We start from the raw sequence: 22542 nt of genomic DNA, 5'->3' as shown, positions 1-22542 counted from the left end.
ATATTAAAATTAAATTAAATGTTATTTAATATTTAATCAAAGTTAAACATAGATAATTAGGAGTTTTGAAATATGAACTTCTCTACCAGAATTCAAATTTGCCGCTCCCTATTCTCCTTCTTTCTCCAATTTTTCAATACATTATTATTTAATTAGGAGAACTGTTTCACCTTGCCAATTATTATCCATTAAAATTTTCTGGTGTTGCTTTGAATGAGCTTGAAAATCAACCTAAAAGCTTTATTTTTTATGTCTGGATAGATGAAAATTTTTCACAAGTATATGGGATCGGTGGTCGGAAGATGGCTTCTACAAGAAAGCATCAAAAATTCTTATTAGTTTATTGTTAGTCAAGTTGTCATTGATCTTGCCAGTTGCTAGTACCTTAATGGAAAGAACATTTTTAGCAATGAAGTTCATCAAGAGTTCTCTATGTAATAATTGAGAGACTACTGTTATAGATTACTTAATTCATTACGTTGAAAAGGATGTCTTTGTTAATGTCACTAATGAAACTATTATGCAGAGAAAGACGAAGAATAAAAGCAAAATGTTATGATATGATTATATTTAACTTTATATTTAAATATTATTTTTAATTTTATTATAAATTATTTTTAGATCCCCCATCATTAAAATAATGCGTCCGCTACTGTGTTCCCATAGCACTTTTTATCTCATTCCTTACTAAACGACACAATACCCATAATCCATCATCCATTCACTTTTTTTATAATGACAGATTAGTACATCATCCATTCAGTTAACTATTCATAAGTTTCACCGATTTTATATTCTTCAAATTCGTTTATCTTATACTCCCTATCTTATACTCCCTTTGTCTCATTAGTATTGGATTTCTTTTCGGCTATAACCACATATTAGTCCATCATCCATTCACTTAACTATAATCAGCTATGTATATATAGATGGTGTACGCTTTCCTAGATAAATTAATACCAAGATACAATCTAGGATTGAATTATGAGATTATTTTAGTCATAAGGCGTTATCTATGACTAATTATTTCATGATTATCCATCTAGGATTGAATTGTGGGATTGAATCTCAAGAACTAAACACACTACATATTTGATCCGGGATACAATCTTGCAAACCGAACACCCGTTATGTAGTCCATGTTGATTATCTTTTTCAGCAATACAACAGTGAACTTTCACTCATATTTTTTTCATATTTCCTGTGGGTAAAACGAGCGATTTTGGATATGGCTATACTCTCTCTGTCCCTGAAAAGTATGAACTATTTTCTTTTTAGTCCGTCCCTAAAAAAGTATGAACTTCTAATTTTGAAAATTCATTTTATCTCTTATGAGGTGAGACCAATTTTCCGCTAACAATACTTTAAAAAAATTTTCTTTCTATCTCTCGTTAACCATTAAAACTCGTGCCGAACCAAATATTCATACTCTTTGGAACTGAGGGAGTATTTAATTGAAAAAAAGAAAATGCAAAGTGTGAAACGAAAACATTTCTTAGTTGTAATGCAAAGTGTAAATGATTAATGAAAACTGATATTATTTGGAATAATAAGACACCCAACTCTCATACAAAAAGATCCATTTCAGCAAAACAAAATGAAGAAACCGAAGAAATTAGAAACACACATGATGAGTAGACAATGACATGCAAATGCAGCTCAGAGCTCTTTCTTGTCGGAAGGGGGCTTGACAGCATCCTTGTCCTTATGATCCGCAGCGGCGACATCAATGGCGATGACTTTAGGCTCCTTTTTTATCTCCTCTTCCTTCAACTTGGGCACTGTTATCCTCAGCACACCCTCCTCCAGCCGTCCGCTCACCTTCTCCATGTCGGCGTTCGCAGGCATCTTGAACTGGCGCCAGAACTTGCCGGCGGTGCGCTCCACCCTGTGCCACCGCTCGTCCTTCACCTCCTCCTCCGTCCTCCGCTCGCCGCTCACGCGTAGCACGCGGTTCTCCTCCACCTCGATCTTGATGTCCTCCTTTTTCATGCCGGGGATGTCCAGCGTGATCTGGTGCTCGCTCTCCGTCTCCCTCCAGTCCGCCCGCGCCAGAGCAACTGCATTCTCGTCCGCGGCTGCTCTGGCTGCGGCAAGAGGTGACTGTTCTAGGATCTTGAAGGGGTCTTCTGGGGGTAGCATCAGATCCCATATTGACCGAGGGGTGTAAGGCACCAGCGCGGTCGCTCCCGGCGCCAGGAGAAACGCCGCCACTGCAAACAAGGCCAATGCCGCCATTGTAAGCTTTGCTCTTTCCATATTTACCTTGTGTGTGTGTGTGTGTGTGTGTGTGTGTGTGTGTTGCTTCTTGCTAATTGTAGTGTGTGAAATATGGGGAGTTTGGAGAGGAATTTATAGGTGATGTTACATGTTTCTAGAGATTGCGACGGAAGAGCGTACGTTGATCTAGACTCATATAGACAAGCTAGTGCCTTCTCGAAAGTATGAGAATACCATTCTTCTTTTCTTTAAAAATGATGGCATAAGGTATTATAAAAATATAGATATATAGATATAACTATAATTTGATTAGGCCATATATGTAAGAGAGATCATTCGGAAAATTTAGTATGGAGATGATGCAACATGATATCTTTAATGCTGTAAAATTTGACACCTAACCTAACAACTTATTGAGAATCATCTGTTTATTTAATTTATAAATTGTTCATCCATTTTGAGACATCAAAATAGTGAATACTCCTACCACTTTTCGGTATAAGACTTTCATTTTCCTAAGCCAAATTCTTTCAAAGGAATTATTCATGCTTTGTTTTCACATGGCACAATTCAATATTCCAATGACCTACCTATATGGGTTTTTCTATTTTAGGAAGGATGTGCGATGAAGGGTGGGAACCTACATCATCCCCAAAGTAGAAACCCCCCCTATATATAGTCAGCTAACAGAGGATAAACAAAATCATCATAAATATACTGCCAATGTGAATGGATGAATAGGTTTTATTAAACACAACATACATGCATATAGCTTGTAGTTCATTGATTTTAAGTTACACAAAGTGTGTAACTTAAAACAAAGTGAACGTGTATTCACTCAAGAAACCAAGCTTTTGAATCGAGTAATGCAGTCGAGTGCACGGTTGAAATCTTGATCTTGGAGGGCAATTGTGAAGCGGCAGTAGCCAGGGATTCCAGTCCATGAAGCACTATTGATGCACAAACCGGTGCTGCTGAGCAACGCATCTCGGATGTTCGTATCATCAAGCTTTATCTCCCGGCTCCCTGAGGCATCATTCAGTTTGATGGTCTTGCCCAAGTAGGCAGATGGCTTTGCTACCATGGACACACCTGCTTCGGCGTCCAGCACCTCCCAACCACTATTTTCAAGTGTCTGTCACAACAAAATTATCTTAACATATATACATCATACTTAGCCACCAATCTGTGAATGACTAAACAATTAAAAGAATTACCTGCTTCAAAGATTTAAATCTACTTCTCAGATTTTCCATCTGTTCTGCTATGCCGTTCAACAGATCCTGCGTTTCTTGCTCCCCGGATTCCAGCAATTTCTTCACCGTGTACTTAATAGTGCTGTGTGGTATGCTTACACCACCACTGTTATGGAAAGCATCCACCAAAGAAGGCTGATTCATGAGCAGAAATCCGAATTTAAGCCCACTAGCAAGCATCTTGAAGAACAATCCCCCAAGTAGACATACACTAGTGACTGGATTAGCAGATGAAAGTTTCTCTAGTGTGGCTCCCAAATTCCAGCCATCAAATCCCTTGGGATTATACCTCACTCCTGAGAATGATGTATCCAATATTATCCTCGCTCCGAACTTGGCACATACAAACAATAACTTATTTATCTCTTCGTTGCTATAAAGCAAGCCAGTTGGATTGATGGTTGGACCAGATATATAGATCCATGGTTTTTTAACAGTCTCCAAGGTGCGAGAGAGCGTTTCTTCAGTCAGTTTGTACCCTACTTTTGGATTTGTAGCGATCGTTGCAATATTAGCCTTCAAAAATCTTGCAGCAGATACATAATTTCCATTTGAACCACTCGGGAAGCATAGAGTTCCACCCTCTTGAACGCAGCAGTTCACCAAATTAGTGAAAAGTTCTGCAGGAGACCCAGCATATATGAACTCTGTGCTACTGTCACAAGAAAATCCGTAACTGCTGCTAACTAGACGCCTAATACCGTCTGTAACATCAGTCTCAGATTCTGTGATGTTCTGCCGGGCAAAACTCTCATAGATTGCAGCCTTAACTGGTGTGGTTATTGGCAGAAAGCTTTGGTCGACATCCATGTGAACCAGAGAAGACTCATCAGGCTCATTTATTGATAGCTCAGCATGATCAAGCACTGGGTAAGTCAAACTGGAAACTCCGTTAACCTTGGTCGCACCTGTCTTCTCAGCATTTCTCTAAAAACCATTCAACGGGTAAGATACTTGGTTAGATAATTTTAAAATTTTGATATGTATATTAAAGATGACATCCTTTCTATAAGCTAAAGCGTTTAGAGGAAGCGGCATGTGCCATCACCAAATTCTACTTGATTGGCTATATTATACAGATCCCTGATTAAGTATCACGAACTAACAATACTAGTACGGCGTAAGGTTCAGCATAAAACCATGAGACATCAAATAGTTAGAAAGTTGTAATATTGGGTTGCAGCTTTTCAAGTTGTGTTATCATTCACAAACAATAAAACTAAAATGTGATGGTTAAGATACTTGAACACGAGCAGGCCTCACAATTACTAGACCAGGAAAATACAACTTATGAACATAACCAAAAATTTACGAACATACTAACCTGTGCACGAGGGTGTCGATCCGCAAGCTGAAAAGCCAGAAGCTCATGGACAAGACAACCATAGTAATACTGACTAATTATTGCAGTACTTCCCTGTAGAAGTTCGACTGTCCGGCACAGAGCTTTGAACATCTCCTCGTTCTCTGATATCACAAAGGCCACTTCCAAATCCTTATAAACCTGGATTCCAGAGAGAAAATGGTTGGATGACCAGTAGATTGATTAATCACTGCAGAGGATTAATAACAAACAACAAGCAAAAGCTTTTAAGACGGATTCATCAAGCCACACTCAGAGCCCAAGTACATCGGCAATTTTATTAGAAATGATATACTTAACACACCAATCCCTACAAATGTATTACCTGATTGTTCAGTAAGCCACAAACAACTGTCGCATGTGGAGGCAGAATACTTCTTGCAAGATACTTGAGGACTCCATTGGAACTTGGAAGGCTGGATAGCACAAAGTGGTCAGATATATCCACAAACAATCGACACCCAATTTCTCTTGTCGTATCTAGTAGATGCTCGAAAGCTGAACTAGTAACTGATTCAAATTGTCCCATCCCAGTCACTACCACTTCTGGCCTTAACTTCTTTATTAGGTCTACCATCAAGTCTGACTGGCGTGGTGCTTCAATGACTGTGATAACTTCATGTGAGTTTTCTCCAGTTTCTGTCTTCTGCAAAAGAAAAGGAACTTGTGAAGAAAGAGGGACTTGCTGCAACTATTCAATTAAGTGACAATGAAAAGCTTTCAAATGGCCTTCACTAGAAACATCAAGAATTTGTAATAAGAAATTTGATACTTATAAAACAAACATGAAACCATCAATTTTAATTCTTATCCTGCACATATGTATTACTCCATACCACAGGAAATGAGGTAATAGACATATCATGTTATAATGCTTCATCGACATCTTGAGATCGCAAACCTATGCATTCCAAAAAATGCAGTATGTATTTACATAAGTGATGTAGTGAGATAGATCGAAAGTTAAGTCTCTATAAAGCTGTATTCCAGTGCAACGCACCACCTTCAACTATCCCTGAGAAAAAATGTCTAACAAATCCAGAAAAGACAAACAGAAATAGGGATTATATCATAATAGATCTTAACCTATAATTATTGAAAAGTCTACCTTTATATACAAGTAGAGGTGATAAGAAATATGTATTTATATGTATGCATGTATGTGTATGTATGTAGAGAAGTCAGAGGAATCATGAAAATAAAACACAGTCAATCAGAAGAAGAATAGAATAAGCTACACAACCATGTAGCATGTCTTCTATTATAATATTCATGTGAGGAAACAAATAACTGCTGAAAAACCTTATTGAGTTGTTTTAAAATCCATATTTGAAAGCAAAGCCAAGAGAGAAAATTATCTTTAATTGGTGAACTGATTAACCATAGATTCCATAGTTGTGTAACTCTAGAAACTTTGTTAATAGTGAAATACCAGTCTAGAGTAAAATGCATTCCCTTACATTGAAGGGATGTGCTTGTTTAGTTTATCCTTGTTTTAATACAGAAGCCATATTTGACATTTAAATATCTACACCTAACAATAAAATCTTAAAACCTAAGAAGAGAAAAAAGCCACAACAATAATGATAAAAATGTGATTAAACGAAAGAATGTAACAATGTTTTTAGCCTCATCATACCTCAACATTTTTCAAGGTTGTCAACCATTGCTTTGGTAAATGTCGCGACAATTGTTCATCGACAATAGCCAGGCGTGGAGACAACAAACGTAGAGCACTTTCAATTGCCACAGTCCTTGAAGGAAACACAACAACATTCTGGCCGACAAAGTAAGAGAAAGATCAGAGAAACAAATTAGATAGTTGGAAATTTTCAAAGAAACATTGTTTATCATTGATATGAAAGTGCAAAACTGGTCAATAAAAGTATATAATCCCACAAGGCTTAACCATCAAAGCACAGTGAACAAGAATACTGATGTACTGTTAGTAAGTTGGTAGTAAGTAGTATCAATGTTCCTTACATCTGCAGTAAGTGGGATGTGATGGTATTTAATCAAAAAGTTGGCAATAAGCCCACGGAAACGTCTACTTCCTGCTGGTGGTTCATAAGGAAAAAATGAGAGCTGTTTAAGAATATTAGCAAGATGAGCAAGGAATGGAATCTTCTCGTCGGCAACAGAATCTTCTTGAAAGGACAAGTCTAAGGAGCTCCTGATATCATCCAGTCCGTTCCTTAGAAACTCAAATATCTTTTTTACCTGTCAAACAGCAAATCAGCTTCAGGCTAACTTTCCTATCAGGGCCACATCCATTATTGTTAGGCATATATCTATTTACAACTCTTAATCATGAAGGAAATATCAAACCTGATTAGGTTGTCTGATTTGACAACTATATACTGATAAAGCATGAGAAATACGGCCACCAGCTTTTGCATATGCCCATGCTGTTCTTGCACAGATTGGTTGATCTCCAGAAAGTCCCATAAAGAACTCAAAACGGTGAGGACTATTCTTTTCAATTTCAACCAATGCTGAAATATCTGTATCAGCAGCCTGCAACAGAAAGATCTCTAAAACTTGTGTTCTTGCATGGATTAATAGTGTATGGAAAGTTAGAGTAGAACCTGAAGAACTTTAGTTTGCCAAAGCTTGTCAACTAGAAGACCACGGCGTTCGAACAAACGTTTGCACACAGCTTGACCAGGGCGACCTCCCATATTAAAGATCATAATACCCAAAGGTTTTATTACAGCTATCCCTTCCTCAACAGCCCTCGCAATGAGACCTAAACCAAATTGGTCCTCTACAAAGCCCTGAAAAAAAAATATTAGCTTAAGGAACAAGTGAAGAGAGCTCTTTGTTACAGCAGATCAAGGCGAGTGATAACAAGGTCAGGTCGACACCTTAAAAATCCAGCTTTAGTGATTACTTACAAAATCATCTTTATATATATGCAAAGACTTAAACTGGAAGTGCGAGTTTACTATATTTACTTTGGCATCAAGCATTGGAACCCATCTAGTAGACTACAGTTACACAGATGATATAGCAAGTGACCTGAAGAGCGCAGTAGTTGCTTAAAGAATGTAAGAATTCTTCACTGGCATTCTCCGTAATCATTTTGGACATTGCATCTGGATTAGGGTTTAGAATCTGAAAAGAGAAAAGCACAAAGAGCTTCAAAATAATTCCAATACATGGAATCAACTGTGCTGTATTATATGAACTTAAAAAGCATGATCATGGAAACAATTTACAGAGCCATTTTACATGTAATCAAGGTAGGTACCTGTGGTATGCATCCAACAATTCTCTCAAGTTCTATGTTATTATTTCTGCAGTAAGATAGCAAATCAGATTCATAAAACTCAACCCTGTCGAGTAAAGTTTTATTCTCCGCATCATAAATTGGCTTGCCACTACCATCCAGAGCATTCAAGTATAGGTTTATCCAGGATATCTTCACCGCTCTTGGATTGATATCAAGCCCATATACCTGAAAATAGTAATGAAACACATTAAGAGATCATTGCCTTAATTTCCATGTCCCAACCTGAATACATGCATAACAAGACAGAGACTTCAATTAGAAAACAAGATAAATCATTGGGATCATGAACCTTTGATGGTAACCACTTCTCTGCAATTGCAATGGATATCCATCCATTTCCACAACCAAGTTCAGCTACAGTCCTGTCCTTGAAAATGGAGTCAGGGTGCCTATTGAGCCCCTCATAGAAAGTGAAGGACCAATCCTCGGGTATAAAGATGCTGGGTATGACCATCATTGTAAGTTTCTTCCTCTTCTGGAAACCTGCAATATGAAGACATGATGAGTTCAAGTCCCTCCAAATATACTCAGAACTCCTCTAAGTTAGAAGAACACCGATATCTGATCCAAATGAATAGCATTCCGCAGTCCTTTGTCGCTAAAATAATCCTAAGATTCTATTGTCACATTTAAGTAGTTTTTCAATATAGTCCCTCCTCCATGCAGAAGAACACTATAACTACAAAAAGGTTATCTCCGGTACATACAAGGATCCTCAACAAAACTCAAGTTCATTTCCAGCTACGGTTACAAACCAGCTTTCTAAATCACATTAGCATTAGTTCTACACTGATGCACCAGCAACTGTCAGTCTGGCACAAACTGTTGCCATTAATCCTTGCATGATATGAATGGTTATCTTCTGTTCATAGATCGTTTCAAGGCTCAAGCAGAGCATAAAATCAACCGAAATAAAATTCAGGAAACCTAGAAGCTTGACCGTCAAATCAAAATTCCAACTAAATTCTCAACAATATGATTTAGTCAAAAAGCAGATTCTCTGTTTTCCAGAAGTATAAGCTAATTTCGTTAGCCTAATAATTGTTCCATCTCAGTTTTTTGTTAAACAAAATAACAGTTTGGTAAACTCCAAAAAAACGAACAGAGTGAATTGACAGTCACGGCATTCAAATTCACAAATCACAATTGACTTTATCCTGAAAACGATATCCAAATTTCCATGAAATGTAAACCGCGCAAATTTTCACTAAAATCGCACCGACACACACACGTATATGGAACGTATACCTTCGTATTGCTCAACGTAGATATCCTGAATCTGGAAGTGGTAAGTCTGGAGGCAGCGGGCAGAGTCGTCTTTAGAGGTGAAGCGTTTATGGAGCTCCGATAGGAAGATCCGGGCATCGGTTCGGGTAGAAGGATTTTCGAGGCGCTCGAGGAGTGATCGTAGCGCACTGTAGGCTGCATCACCGGACTGTTGGCATTGCTTCAGAAAATCTTCCATGATCAGCACAACAATTGCGTGTGCTCGCCCTCACAGAATCAGCTATGCTGTTTGAGTCTGTGTGCATATATATATATATATACGTCAGTGTATGTATTACGAAGGATGACAAGTCACAGCCATTGGTCGTTTTATATGTAAATGTAAAACGTGATGAAAAGATTGAACTTTTCAATTTAAATTATGGAAACTTTCATTTGATTACTAATGTTGATTTGATTATTAACCATCATAGTGCATGTCTCTTATTCATTCGTCTATCATCATAGTCATGATATCCACATAACACATTGTTTTAGCATTATTACCTCATTTGCAATCTAAAAATTTAGAAATAGATGCACAGATCTGTAAAGGAAATTTCCCTCAATTTGCATATACTCCACGTGACACAAATTTTAAGAAATATAGTAGAGAGTGAATTAAAAAAATTAGTGGAACGTGAATCCTATTTTTATAATAAAATGTGAGTAAAATGAGTTAGTGCAATATGAGTTCCATTACTAAAAAGTAAGAGTGTCAATTAATTGAGGAAGGACGAAAAAAGAAATATATGTCAATTAATGGGGGATAGAGAGAATATTATTTAAATTATTTATATATAATGATTCCATATTAGATAAATAGTAGTAGTCACAACAGATTTTTATTTTGTTACTACTATATACTCCCTCCGTTCCATAGTAATGGATGCGTTTCTTTTCGGTACGAAGATTAAGAAAAATTGTGTTAGAGGTAAGTTAAGTAAATGGAGAACAAAGTGGAAAATGAAAAAGATAGAGAGATGAAGAGAGAAAAAAGTAAGAGAGAGTAAAGTAGGTGTGAAGAAATGTGTTGACTTTTACTAAAAAGTCTATTAAGTACTATGGAACGTACCAAAATGTTAAAATGACTCAATTATTATGGAACAGAGAGAGTATTATTTGCAATTGTCAAATGGAGGTGGTGACTGGTGCGGTATATTCGATTGGGGAAGAAGTCAGCTTGTGGCGTCGGTGATTTTATATTATTGTAGCGGGAAGTATTTAAGATAAATGTCCTTATTATACAATGGTAATCTACTAATACGAAAGAGACTTACAGCTACGTACTAACCATATATCTTTTGTTATGTAATTAATTTGTCTTTCTGAATTCGAATCGTATGATGATAATTAATAAAGTATATACCTTTCCTTGTATGTATGACTTTGTATTGAAGTCTAAACCATGGAGTTCGTTTTTTAGACGATATGATAATAATTCATCCAAAAAGGAAATAAGTTTTGTACTGTAATTTTTTTATGAAACCAATTAACCAAAGATATATTAAAACAACCAAATTACGACTAGATTCCTCAATCAGAAGAACAAACTTTCATATGCTGTGCATTCGTACAACACTTTCCTGTAATAGATAGTAGTAGAATGGAAGTTTCTAATAAATAGATGAGAAACTACATAAATAATCCTTGATGTTTCAGTAGTGAATATGAATAAGTATTTGAGAAATTTTGTACTAGCATTTTTGTTACGTTCAATGAGAAACTCCATAAATAATCCTAAATGACATCACCCTGAGATCATAGAGTGCATTTTTGGACTTTTCGCTCAAATACTAAATATGATATTTTCATGGACTTTCCACCCAATTACTACAAAATATGATATTTTCCTCATGTTTGGATACATGAAATTATATTTCAAATTTATGTTTGTAAATTTATCCAAAATAAATGTAAAATAATAATTTCCATCTCCTTTTTATGCAAAAATAATTAAAAATATTCTTCGAGTCCTTATGTATGAATAAGCAGGACATAAAGTATCGGTTTAATTAAAATTGAATATTCCTACTTAGTCATTTTTTAAGAAAAGTAGAATATATGTTCAGTGAATTATCTTAGAATTTACTATTAGCCTTTTCTTCTTATTTTAATTTTACATGGTTCTAAAAGAAGAAATAAGGAAGGAGGAAAAAGAAGAAATGAAAGAGAGAGAGGAAGAAGAAGGAAGGAAAATAAGGACATCTTATTAATTAAGTAAGAGAGAGAAAAATTTGACATAAATTTTTTTTATTTATTTTGAAAAAGTTTACAACATAAAGATGAAATAGTATCATTTTCAAGTATTTAAATATGATGAAAATAACATATTTAGTATTTGAGTGAAAATTCCAAGAAAATATCATATTTAGTGTAATTGGGTGGAAAGTTCAAAAATACCCTTGATGACTTGAGGGGCATTTTGGGCTAAAAATTAATCTCATATATAGTGGAGTAGTATCAAAATCCTCTAGGGACTATCTATGTTCATTCCAAAAAGATCAAAGACTAGACTAGTAGACTAAGTTCACTTCCATTTTTTTTACCATAAATAGTAAGCAACTCACGTCCCACTAACTTATTTTATTTACATTATTATAAAACTAGTATTCTATATAAAAGTGGGATATATTTCTTGAAATTCATGCCAAAAAATGGACACTTAATGAGAGATGGAGAGAGCACGAGTAGAATTATGAGAAGAGGTATGAGATTCTAAGAGCTATAGCTGAGCTCAGAAAATTGAAAGAAGTAGCAGAGTTGAGATTTGAGTTAAGACTGTTTAAAAGCATGTTTACTTCATGGCATATGAAGTGCTAATGGAAATAACTAAATGAAAATCAACATAAAGTATCATGATTTAAATAATCCGTGGTTAAATAGTGATTATTGTAGTGGTTAAGCTTTAATACTTTGCCCCTTAAGTGATATGAGGAGAGCATTCCCAGCTCACCATTAAAAGAGTGGTTTGAAGCATGCATTTTTTACTATTTTGTACACTAGCTAGCAATTATTATCGGCATTAGCTCTTAAAGTAATCAATGAGAAGGTAAATGCCTCAATTATATGTTCATAATCATCACCAACTTCTTTTTTCTTAATTTAATATTTCTTAGAAAATAGAAAGTACGCACATGGAGTTATTTTGAAACATATCTTTTGCACCAACTTGTACTTTTTTATTTGCAAATATGTAAAAATAACAAAAAAAGGTAGTAAAAAAAGGGGGGCTTGAAGAAAATTGGGACTACATTAACGTAGCAAGTCTAGAATCTGATTTTATTCCACCAGTTTATGCCCTCAATTGGATTTAAATAAGTTATTACTATTGTTTAATCTCAATCTGTTGCGGTCCCGATTTCAATGCGCACAAAGAGCTACCACAATGGACAAAATTCACTATATGCAGAATCTTGCCTCTCTTATCCAACTGAATGATCACATATTACAACAATTTCCTTCCTCTCATGCGAAAAACCGAAAACCGAATGCTCAGCACTAACGAAAAGTAGCTTATCATACCTCGTCAAGTGAAGTGAAGATTGCAAGTCACTGCAATATATATAGAGTGACACCACTCTTAAAGTGACAACGTGACAACAAATTACATGCAATCTGCAATACATATGCAAGCAATATGTGATACGTTGGCAAACAATTTGGCATACCATAGTTAAAATGACAATCTAGGCAAACAATCTGCGATACATAGGCAAGCATTCTGCGATACATAAACAAGCAACTCAGCATATGGTTTCAAGCAATCTGCGATATGAAATCAAAGATTATCAAACAATCTACGATACATAGACAAGCAAGTCTGCCACGTGGCAGACTAAGGTTGAATCTGCTCCTAAATCTAACGGCTGTCATTGGTAGTACAGTGTCATCTTAAATGAGGTTGTCATTTTAATACAAACCTATATATTACGTATAGTTTTCCATTTCATAGCACAACAACAAAAACGTCTGTAATTTTTATTAATACCATTGGTGAATTGAGTAAATGATGAGTCACAACAATTAACTTTACAACATACATTTCCGTTACCGATCTTGACATATTTGAAAATCAAAGACTGAGTTGAGCCTCTATAAATACAAAATCAATGGCAATGGAATGACTGATCATCATCTACTTGATCTGTTGTTTTCTGGCCTTCTCGATTTCGCACACTCTCCGAATAAAGAAAATCGCCCACCTTTGGGCGGGCGTGAAGGAGTGCTCTGCATATGGAACACAAGTTAGTTTGTGAATATAATGTTGCCCACTTTCGAATGAGATTAGACTCGAAATAAGAGCTTACCTTTCTCCTTCCTTGAGGTTTGCGGTTATTCCAACAGAACAAGGCGCTGCAACCACCAGCACCCGTGCTAGATTCATATCCCCTGCGAAGAAAATAGGAAATGTGAAGATGATGACAGATGCACGAACAATCCGCTCTCACTCTACTATCAAGAGCAAACAAACAACAGTAAATTGTCACCTCAAAAGAGAAGATCATCCTTTTCATTCTTAAACTTGATTCAGAAATTTGAAATGATAAAATAAATTCACTTACATATTATCTGGGAAGGTAGAATTATGCAGCAAGCTCGGAGATATGGGGTAATGACCAATCTTCTTAACTGTCTGATCCTTCTGATGTGACATTCCATCGTTAATTTTCAGTACTTTAATCTCGTGATGTAACTCATCTTCCCATTGCTGCACGGGCCTATCCAGAGAATCTTTTGATTTCAACTCATTTGGATGATCAATGCCATCCTGTGGCAGCACTTGATTCCTTTCTGGTTTCGAATGGCTTGATCCAGTGGCTCCTCTGTCCATTGCCTGCAGCCATGCAGTTTCCAATCTTTGCTCGTGGATGATGGATTCAATTCTCCGCAAGGGAAGATCTGACTTGCCATCTTCTGAAGTACTTACGTCTGCAACGGAGGGTCTGGCTCTGTGCACTACACTTATTTTAACCTCCACATTGCTTCGTAAAACTACTTCAAATACATTGGTGATACTGCTAAGAAAACCTTCTGCTCGGGTCTTGATATTACTATCATCAAATGCAACATGGGCAATAAAACCACCTGCATAAAGAAGTGCTCAGAAATTTCGCTACAACAAAACCTCTTAAGCATGCACTTGAAATGACCATACTATTACATATCCAGTAAATGATATGAGAAAGAGTGAGGCATTCAATTGCCAGTGACAAATAATGTAATGCATGATTCAACAATATGTTTAACTTTCTGAACCAGAGTATGATAGAGCCAAGGGTATCACAATTTTAATGAACAAGACGGCATAAATATTAATTGAAGAGAATCTAAATTACAAAAAAAAAAGAGTTCCTCAAGTTTTCTCCTAACCAGCTAAACACTGATTTCTCAAGTAACATCTTCCACACACCTCCTATATCTTCTTTTTGTTAGTTGATATTTGGTATATATCCAAAAGGAAAGAATTTTAATCATATCAATATCAAAATTTATTTCCCTTCTTTCATATGCCTTTAAAAGGAAAAATTTTATTCCTAGCAGATTAAGTCTTATAATCACTGAAAAAATTTAAGTCCTACCAATATTGATACACTCACGCACAGCACTCACAAATAAAATGCAGTGTTGTTTAAACCGTTGTCCTATAAAGCAGAATAAAAAAAAAACTGGAAATGTCATAGTAATTCATTTGTATGTATAATTACCTTTTGTTTCAGACAAACCAACAAGCTTTCCATAAGAATGAAGTAGCAGCCTCAATGTCTTAGAATGGCACTTCTCAATACACTGGAGCCAGATATTATTCAACATCTTTGAATCCATGCATGTCATTGTCATTTTACCAGTTGCACAGTCACCATTTGAGTCAGTCTGATCATCACTATTACTGAATTGGCCTTGATTGGGTTTGTCAATTAGTCTGACTGGTTTTTCGTTGCTCATTGGATTGCACTGAGCAGCAACCATAAATGATGATGGAGAACCTGATTTCTCAGGTGCAAATTGTGCATCTGAGTTCTGCTTAGGGACTGTAGCTTCTCTATACATACTCATGTGCTCCTCGTCAGTTGCCTTTGAACTCTGTCGCCGACTACTGGTAGACTGAGTTCGATCAGGAGAAGACAGAGAACCTAATTGTAATAGAGTTGCCGTGAACCAGGTTGATCGCTCAGTTGATACTCTGAGATGCTTTTCTGCCTCAGACAGTAGCGTTAATGCATGCTTCAGTCTGTCCAATTCTCTTTCAGTCACTGAAAATTCAACCATCAATTGTTTTAGTAATTATGAGAACAACTAAGATTCCAGTACCGGATACTATTTAGAGGCAGGGATACTATTTTAAAATCTTACTCGTATTTTCATTAATTGAGTCATAGGATCAAGCATGCAGGACCAGGGAGCATTGGCTTGATATAAAAAATACAAAAAGTAACTTCACATGTTGAAAGGTTTTGCTGGTCCAATTGCAGCAGATGGAGTATGCATACTTAGTAGGCAGCATGTTGAAAGAACATGATTTAAACTATTATGCAAAGTGAAACTATTTAATAAAGTAAGCATGTTATGCAGCAAATGTTATCATTGATTCATCTCCTCTGCCAACCCCACCCCACAATAAATTTTTCATATATAATAACTTGAATGTGGCAATAAATACCAACAATTTACATTTATTGAAAAAAACCAAAAAAAAAAAGTTGAAAATGTGAGAGGATGTCATAAGTAAAACATTTACAGATACAGCTAACGCAAAACACCATTTGTTTTATTTTATATTTTATTTTCCATGTTTATTTACTGGGGGTAGAAGATTGGAAAACCCATTTAACATTGTGATAAGTAAGGAGTATTAGAGAGAAATACTCATTCAATTTGGATCACTGTCATCCAAGTGCAGCTTTACAGAGTTCTTTTAATCAGTCAGAGATCATATGTTAAGGTGTATAATGAGGGTTACCCTATTTGTGCAACAAATTTATTTAAAATTGTTGAAAATAAAATGGGGATGCTAAAAAAAGACAACGATTTATTAGCTAAATGGAAGTGGATGTTAAAATAAATAAGCTTATAGAGAACAGTTTAGCACAGAACCGTGTCTATTACACAAATGGTTCATAGACAACAATTTCCTTTAATATATTAACAGATACCAATCAATATTCTTTTAATATATCTTTGAGATGGGCAAAAACCAATCGTTTATAATTTTATGCAATTATGAGTTTTCAATTGTTTTAGCCTAGAATGAAACAAATAGTAGTAGTTGAGTTAATGTACAGGCAAGTATATCTACAAACAACTGAATGTGCCTGAAGAGTAAGAGTAAGGATAGTAAAAACATATTTGATGCTTAATTGAAAATAATAATACATTAATTGTTAATGAAGAGTGTTCAAATTCACCAATAATGTTTACTTTCAGGGGTTATCAAGATATTTTATAACAGAAAAGACTAAGTAGAGGAATGCTAAACAGAGTAAACGAGAAGAACTTACAAGTTCTCCCACCAAAGAATGGAAAGTTGTGCTTTGCATCAGCATTCGAATAAGTCCCAGCAATAATATCCACAATAAGTGTCACCAATTGAGAAATTAGTACTAATGGATCAACACCCGAATCCATCATTTCCCTTGCTCTTCTAACTGTCTCTGTAGCATTTGATGACATTGCTAACTCCAGAAGCTCCAGTAATTTATCCTCAGAGACAACCCCCATCTGCATAAGGAACATTGAATAAAAAATTATCATAATTCAACAGACTATTCAACCTGGTTCGAGGTTGTAGAAATCAAATAATCTATTGATATCTGCATGCACTTTCTTTCGTTTTTTGTGTGAAAATAGTCCACATGCACTTTTTTATTAGTCAGATAACAATACAAACTCTTATAGTATTATTTAAATAAGAGCAAGTTTATTTTAAAAAATTTAAATGGGCAAGAAAAATACAAACACAGTAGCCATTCCTCTGAATGCAAGTCGGAAAGAAAAAGGACTGTTCAGAGTCACAAGGCAGGGCAACGAAGATTTAACTAAAGATTTAAATATGGTTTTGTTAACTTACAAGTTCATTCACCAGGGACTTAGTGATTCGTTTCCCAAACAAACTCAACTGGTCCAACATTGTTTCTGCATCTCGTAGTGAACCATCTGCATTTGAAGCAATCAACTCCAGTGCATTTGGATCAACATCTAAATTCTCATTAGTTGAAAGCTTCTTTAGGCGAGTAACAATATCACCATTGCTAATCTTGTTGAAAATGTGCTTCTGACACCGAGTCAATATGGTGCGAGGTACATTCTCAATATCAGTTGTAATGAGGACAAAAACAATGTGTGGCAAAGGTTTATCAAGAAGTCGAAGAAATGCCAGCCATGTTCTTGAGGGCAGTAAATGGCATTGGTCAATGACAAAAATCTTGTAATGTTGAAGTGCCGAGGGATGAACTGCCAATATATTTCTTAACAGATTTTTCAGTTGGTCGATTCCCTTCTTATTGGAGCCATTAACTTCTTCAAGATACCTGCTCTTTCCAGACAGGAAATCAGCACATTCCCTGCAGATCCCACAGGGTTTACTCTCTTCAGTGGCAATGCAATTCAAAGCAGCAGCAAAGATTCTAGCCGCAGAAGTTTTTCCAATTCCACGAGCACCTTGGAATAGATAAACAGGAGCAATCCTCCCTCTTGAAACCGCACTCATAAGAGACTGAATAACTATATTTTGGCCAATTATTTCGTCAAAAAACATTGGCCTATATTTGTGGCTCAGGCTTCTGACATTCTCAGGAGAACCTTCTTCATGCTCTTCCTCATTCAAAGCTACTAACTCAAGCCCTTCCGGACTTCTACAACTTGAAGACCACCTCCTACCATCCAACCGGCTCAAGGCTTCTAAATCAAGCTCCGCGAAATTTGTTGAGAGCTCATCATCACTATTCCCGCTTCTCATGGATAATCTTCCATGGCTATCAGCACCATTGCCAAGGAGAGGAACGAGGCCTTGACCTCCTGTCTTGGAGCTGAGTCTCCTCTTGCTGGAAGCCAAAGATAAGCGATTATGTCTTCCATGGGACGAGGTCTGACTTCCACAAAACAAGATGCTTCCTTTTCTTCTTAGAGCATCAGAAAGAGAAGGAGAACAAGAACTCCCATATCTAGACTTTGGTGTCGACCTTCTAGACCAGTAACAAGGTATTCCACAGCCCTGACGACCAGGCAAATCCAACTGGTCCACCTCATCATCAGCACCATTCAATGACCCAGTGGTGGCATCCCACGACTCAACGGTACTTGGGTTCCTAATAGCATATCTATTATAAGAGCTTGTTGACAATGCTGGTGTGCTATACGAAACAGAATCATCCTCCTTCCTATGCGTCCTCAGCAACTTTGTGGGTGAATAAGACCAATGCTTATTCTTGATCCTAGCAAGTAAAGGTGATATTGCAGAATCTCTACCTAAATCCTCGGAATTACAATAATCACCATTATCATCAAACTGATCTGCCAAAGTTGCCAAATCGTCCCTCCTTATTCTTGCACCAGGGGAGCATTCTGCTACATTCTCAGCATATCTACTTAAAATCATCCTCATTTGCAACTCCTCCTTCTGATGTCTAGAACTAGCACTAGAATAATTACTCCTCTTCGTTTTCTTCTTAATAGTACGCCTAATAGATGGTGTAAAGTTAGAATCTCTACATTTAGACATCAAAGAACCGTACCTATCACTCAAATAACCATCACTTTTCGAATCATTCCCACCAACATTCAAGCTATCCGACTCAAGACTCCCTTCTCGAGTAGAGGAGGACCCCTCATCCTTACCACTCTCACCATCAATCTGCCTACTCCTCTCACTCTCAGATTTCTGATTTCTCCAGTTATACAAATACACCTTCCTCCTACCCTCTTCCGCTCTCGAAATGCCTCCACCACTAGCATTACTATAACTATTATTGTTGTTATTAATATAGGTATCGCTACTTCCTACAAGCAATCGTGGCTGCAAAATGTGCGAAGAGGAAGAAGCAACGGCATTACCATTCTTGTAGGTGAGAGATCTCGCAGAACCAAGCGGCGGAGACCGCCATGATGAGGAGGTTCCGGGGTCTCGTAGCACCCTCGCCGCCTTTCTGATTTGCGTCAGCTCCTTCTTCAAATGCAAGTTGCTCGGCCGGGGATCAATCCCGCCGCCGTCACGCAGCTCAACTGACGTCATAGCTCAATACACATCGACGATGTGATTCAATCTCGTCTACAAATGCAGATCTGCAGATCTTAATTAACGAGCATCTCTGCTCTTCCTAGTAAATAATGGATTACAAGGCAATAATTACTGCTCAATTATCCCACACGAAATTATTGAAATGGGAAAACACCCTTTTTCCCTCCTTCGCACTATTTTGCAGTAATGAGATTCCGTTTTTGACTCTAGGGCTTGTTTGTTCCTTTCTTTTTTATTTATTGAAATTTTAACCTTGTGTTTCGTCTCCAGTTCTCGAGTCCTGAGTCAGTCACCATTGAAAATATAAATTCAACATTCAATATTTGATTCCTTTTGCATAAATTTCAATTTAAAGACCTACGGTATATTTATTACTTCCCACTCTAATTGGGATGTCTACTTATTTTCTATTTTTGATTTCGATTTAAAGACCTATTTATGAGTATATCTATATTTTCTGTGCAAACTTTTTCGATTATGAGAAGCATGCTAAAATGATCCTTAATTCGTTGATTTTCAATAGATTTAATAAGAGTTCAATCGTGTAGGCTATATGAACTGCTTGGGTTATTTTAGTCACTCTAAGTTAAATTTCTTTATATTTTAGTTTTTTAAAATGGATTCCCAGTTAGCATTGGACTACTTCTTTTTTTTCCCCGATGTATTTCTCAGGACTAAGAGCATCCACAATGGATGCCCGATCGCGCGCCCGATCGGCCGAGATCGGGCTCGGGCGCGGTCGGGCATCCATTGTAGACCTCGGTCGCGCCCGATCCCGAGCCCGATCGATCGGGCGCGTGATCGGGCGCCCATTGCAGAGCCGCGCCCGATCACGCCCGAGCCCGAGCACGCGTTTTTGATTTTTTTTTTTTTTTTTTCTTTTTCAATTCTATAAATATACCTTCATTTCACTCATTTTTCACACAACTCTCACACATCTCTCTCAACTCTCTCTCCATAGCAATATCTCTTTCACTCACTTTTCCAAAATGTTTCCCGGGGAAGATATTGGTCGGTCTATGGAACGCGCAATGTTTGCTTTCGGGAACCAGATTCTCGCCGGTATTCGTGCAATACATGAGCAAGAGCAAGCCGAACAGCAGGCCCAAGAGCAGGTCCCGAGGCCCATCCGCCGACGGACATCCGTCCGTCGAGAGCATGTCCTAGCTCATCAACGTCTGTTCGAGGACTACTTCGCCGAACATCCCCGGTGGGGCGCGCCGGTTTTTCGCCGACGGTTTAGGATGCGGCGAGAGCTGTTTCTCCAGATTGTTCACACGTTGGAGGCGCGCGACGAGTACTTCCAGTGGCGGGAAGATGCGGCCCATAGAAAGGGTCCATCCCCGCTGACGAAGTGCACTATTGCGCTTCGTCAGTTGGCATACGGCACTACGGCGGACATGTTTGACGAGTATCTTCACGTCGGGGATACAACTGGCCGGGAGTGTCTGGTAAATTTTTGTGCGGGCGTTATTGACGCCTTCGGCGCCACATATTTGCGCAAGCCGAATGCCCAAGACTGCCAGGACCTGCTGCGGATGCACGATACGGTGCACGGAGTATTGATTGTATGCACTGGGAGTGGAAGAATTGTCCTGCAGCGTGGAGAGGCCAATTCACTAGTGGGTATAAGGGTACCCACCCGACGATGATCCTTGAAGCAATCGTTGACCACGGTCTTTGGATTTGGCATGCTCACTTTGGCGTGGCGGGGTCCAACAACGACATCAATGTGCTGAACTCGTCCAGTCTCTTCACCGAGCAATGCAATGGCAACGGTCCGGTTATCAGCTTCACTGCCAACGGACGACAACATCATATGGGGTACTACTTAGCCGACGGCATTTACCCGAGATGGCCAGTTTTCTTGAAGACGATCTCCTGTCCAACGGGTGCGAGGAGAGAGTTTTTTGCGGCAAAGCAGGAGTCTGCACGGAAGGACGTGGAGCGAGGATTCGGTGTGCTTCAAGCGCGTTGGGGAATAGTGAAAGGCTCGGCTCGTTCCTGGTACAGGCATCATATCGCCAATGTCATGTACGCGTGCATCATCTTGCACAACATGATTATTCACGACGAAGGCCGTGCAGCTAGCCAGTGGTCCGACGATGAAGCCGCTCCGAGCGCAGGTCATGCAGCCCCGCCGGTCGTTCGAGGTTTACCCTATGGACTCAACGAGAGATTACAAGCTCATGAGAGCATGCGCAACCAACATGCTCATCTTGATCTCATGAACGACATGATTGAAGAAGTTTGGGCACGTAGTGGTCGTTGAAATTGTACCTCTTTTTTGTAACTTTAAAAAAAAAATTAAGTAATGTATGTTTTTTGCTAGTTCTTTAATTTAGAAGTCTAATTTTGCTATTTATATGGTAAACATAAAAAAAATTAAAACTAAAATTGAAATGAAAAGTGGATAAGAGATAGGGCATGCACTAGGGCTCCACCATTGCAGAAAGATAGGGCATGCTGACGTGGCAACCACTAGGGCTCTCACTGGGGCATGCACTAGGGCATCCATTGTGGATGCCCTAATCACTTGCCGAGATACTAATGCATTGTCTTAACGGTTACTGCACTAAACGATAGGGATGTTGGACCACCACGTCAATTTTAAACGAACTATTTTAGAAATCACTGCACCAAACGATAGGGAACACAGGCCAAATGGTTAGCTCCATTCATATGAGTAGGGATCAACCACTTGACTTCATATTTAAGGGACGAGATGTTGGACCACCATGTCAATTTTAAATGAACTATTTTAGAAATCACTAGCACATAATTCTTTATACTACGTACCAAACGACCGTTTATTCAGTGGCAGACCGGGACGGATGTATCGATGTACATGAGCCCAACATGAGGCAAATGCCCTACCTAAAATATATTCATTTATGCTTAAAATTTT

General features: G+C 37.7%; 4 protein-coding genes across 4 annotated transcripts; 1 reads left to right on the top strand and 3 right to left on the bottom strand.

Moving 5' to 3' along the window:
• Nucleotides 1–1518: 1518 nt before the first annotated feature.
• Nucleotides 1519–2472, bottom strand: LOC125185212 (18.1 kDa class I heat shock protein-like). The gene has a single exon (XM_048081711.1). The coding sequence runs from the start codon at nucleotides 2257–2259 to the stop codon at nucleotides 1660–1662; it is 600 nt and encodes a 199-aa protein (XP_047937668.1). The 5' UTR covers nucleotides 2260–2472; the 3' UTR covers nucleotides 1519–1659.
• Nucleotides 2473–2914: 442 nt separating this feature from the next.
• On the bottom strand, nucleotides 2915–9675 carry LOC125223350 (methionine S-methyltransferase-like). Its single transcript, XM_048126465.1, has 12 exons — nucleotides 9383–9675; nucleotides 8424–8617; nucleotides 8093–8299; nucleotides 7861–7956; nucleotides 7428–7616; nucleotides 7168–7356; nucleotides 6823–7059; nucleotides 6479–6616; nucleotides 5165–5485; nucleotides 4801–4980; nucleotides 3438–4403; nucleotides 2915–3355 (listed from the first exon to the last, which is right to left on the bottom strand). The coding sequence occupies exons 1-12, from the start codon at nucleotides 9597–9599 to the stop codon at nucleotides 3059–3061; spliced, it is 3231 nt and encodes a 1076-aa protein (XP_047982422.1). The 5' UTR covers nucleotides 9600–9675; the 3' UTR covers nucleotides 2915–3058.
• Nucleotides 9676–13352: 3677 nt separating this feature from the next.
• Nucleotides 13353–19820, bottom strand: LOC125223228 (protein STICHEL-like). Its single transcript, XM_048126265.1, has 6 exons — nucleotides 17469–19820; nucleotides 16900–17119; nucleotides 15109–15654; nucleotides 13966–14488; nucleotides 13711–13792; nucleotides 13353–13630 (listed from the first exon to the last, which is right to left on the bottom strand). Exons 1-6 carry the CDS (start codon nucleotides 19626–19628, stop codon nucleotides 13535–13537), a joined length of 3627 nt encoding a protein of 1208 aa, XP_047982222.1. The 5' UTR covers nucleotides 19629–19820; the 3' UTR covers nucleotides 13353–13534.
• Nucleotides 19821–21282: 1462 nt separating this feature from the next.
• LOC125220479 (protein ALP1-like) lies at nucleotides 21283–21906 on the top strand. Its single transcript, XM_048122650.1, has one exon. It carries the CDS (start codon nucleotides 21283–21285, stop codon nucleotides 21904–21906), a length of 624 nt encoding a protein of 207 aa, XP_047978607.1.
• Nucleotides 21907–22542: the final 636 nt, after the last annotated feature.

The sequence above is a fragment of the Salvia hispanica genome, chromosome 4, assembly GCF_023119035.1.
Source record: "Salvia hispanica cultivar TCC Black 2014 chromosome 4, UniMelb_Shisp_WGS_1.0, whole genome shotgun sequence".
Taxonomy (NCBI): Eukaryota; Viridiplantae; Streptophyta; class Magnoliopsida; order Lamiales; family Lamiaceae; genus Salvia; species Salvia hispanica.
Note: the sequence above shows the minus strand (reverse complement) of the source record. Positions and strands in the feature narration are given on the sequence as shown.

Excerpts from the sequence above, each read along its gene's own strand:
- LOC125223228 (XM_048126265.1), bottom strand. The coding sequence starts at position 19,628 with ATGACGTCAGTTGAGCTGCGTGACGGCGGCGGGATTGATCCCCGGCCG. Across the intron at positions 17,120-17,468 it reads AGTCCCTGGTGAATGAACTT|ATGGGGGTTGTCTCTGAGGA; the intron begins GTAAGTTAACAA and ends TTCCTTATGCAG. Across the intron at positions 13,793-13,965 it reads TCTACCTTCCCAGATAATAT|GGGATATGAATCTAGCACGG; the intron begins GTAAGTGAATTT and ends TTTTCTTCGCAG.
- LOC125223350 (XM_048126465.1), bottom strand. The coding sequence starts at position 9,599 with ATGGAAGATTTTCTGAAGCAATGCCAACAGTCCGGTGATGCAGCCTAC. Across the intron at positions 8,618-9,382 it reads CTACGTTGAGCAATACGAAG|GTTTCCAGAAGAGGAAGAAA; the intron begins GTATACGTTCCA and ends TTCATATTGCAG. Across the intron at positions 4,981-5,164 it reads GTGGCTTACTGAACAATCAG|GTTTATAAGGATTTGGAAGT; the intron begins GTAATACATTTG and ends TCTGGAATCCAG.
- LOC125185212 (XM_048081711.1), bottom strand. The coding sequence starts at position 2,259 with ATGGAAAGAGCAAAGCTTACAATGGCGGCATTGGCCTTGTTTGCAGTG.
- LOC125220479 (XM_048122650.1), top strand. The coding sequence starts at position 21,283 with ATGATCCTTGAAGCAATCGTTGACCACGGTCTTTGGATTTGGCATGCT.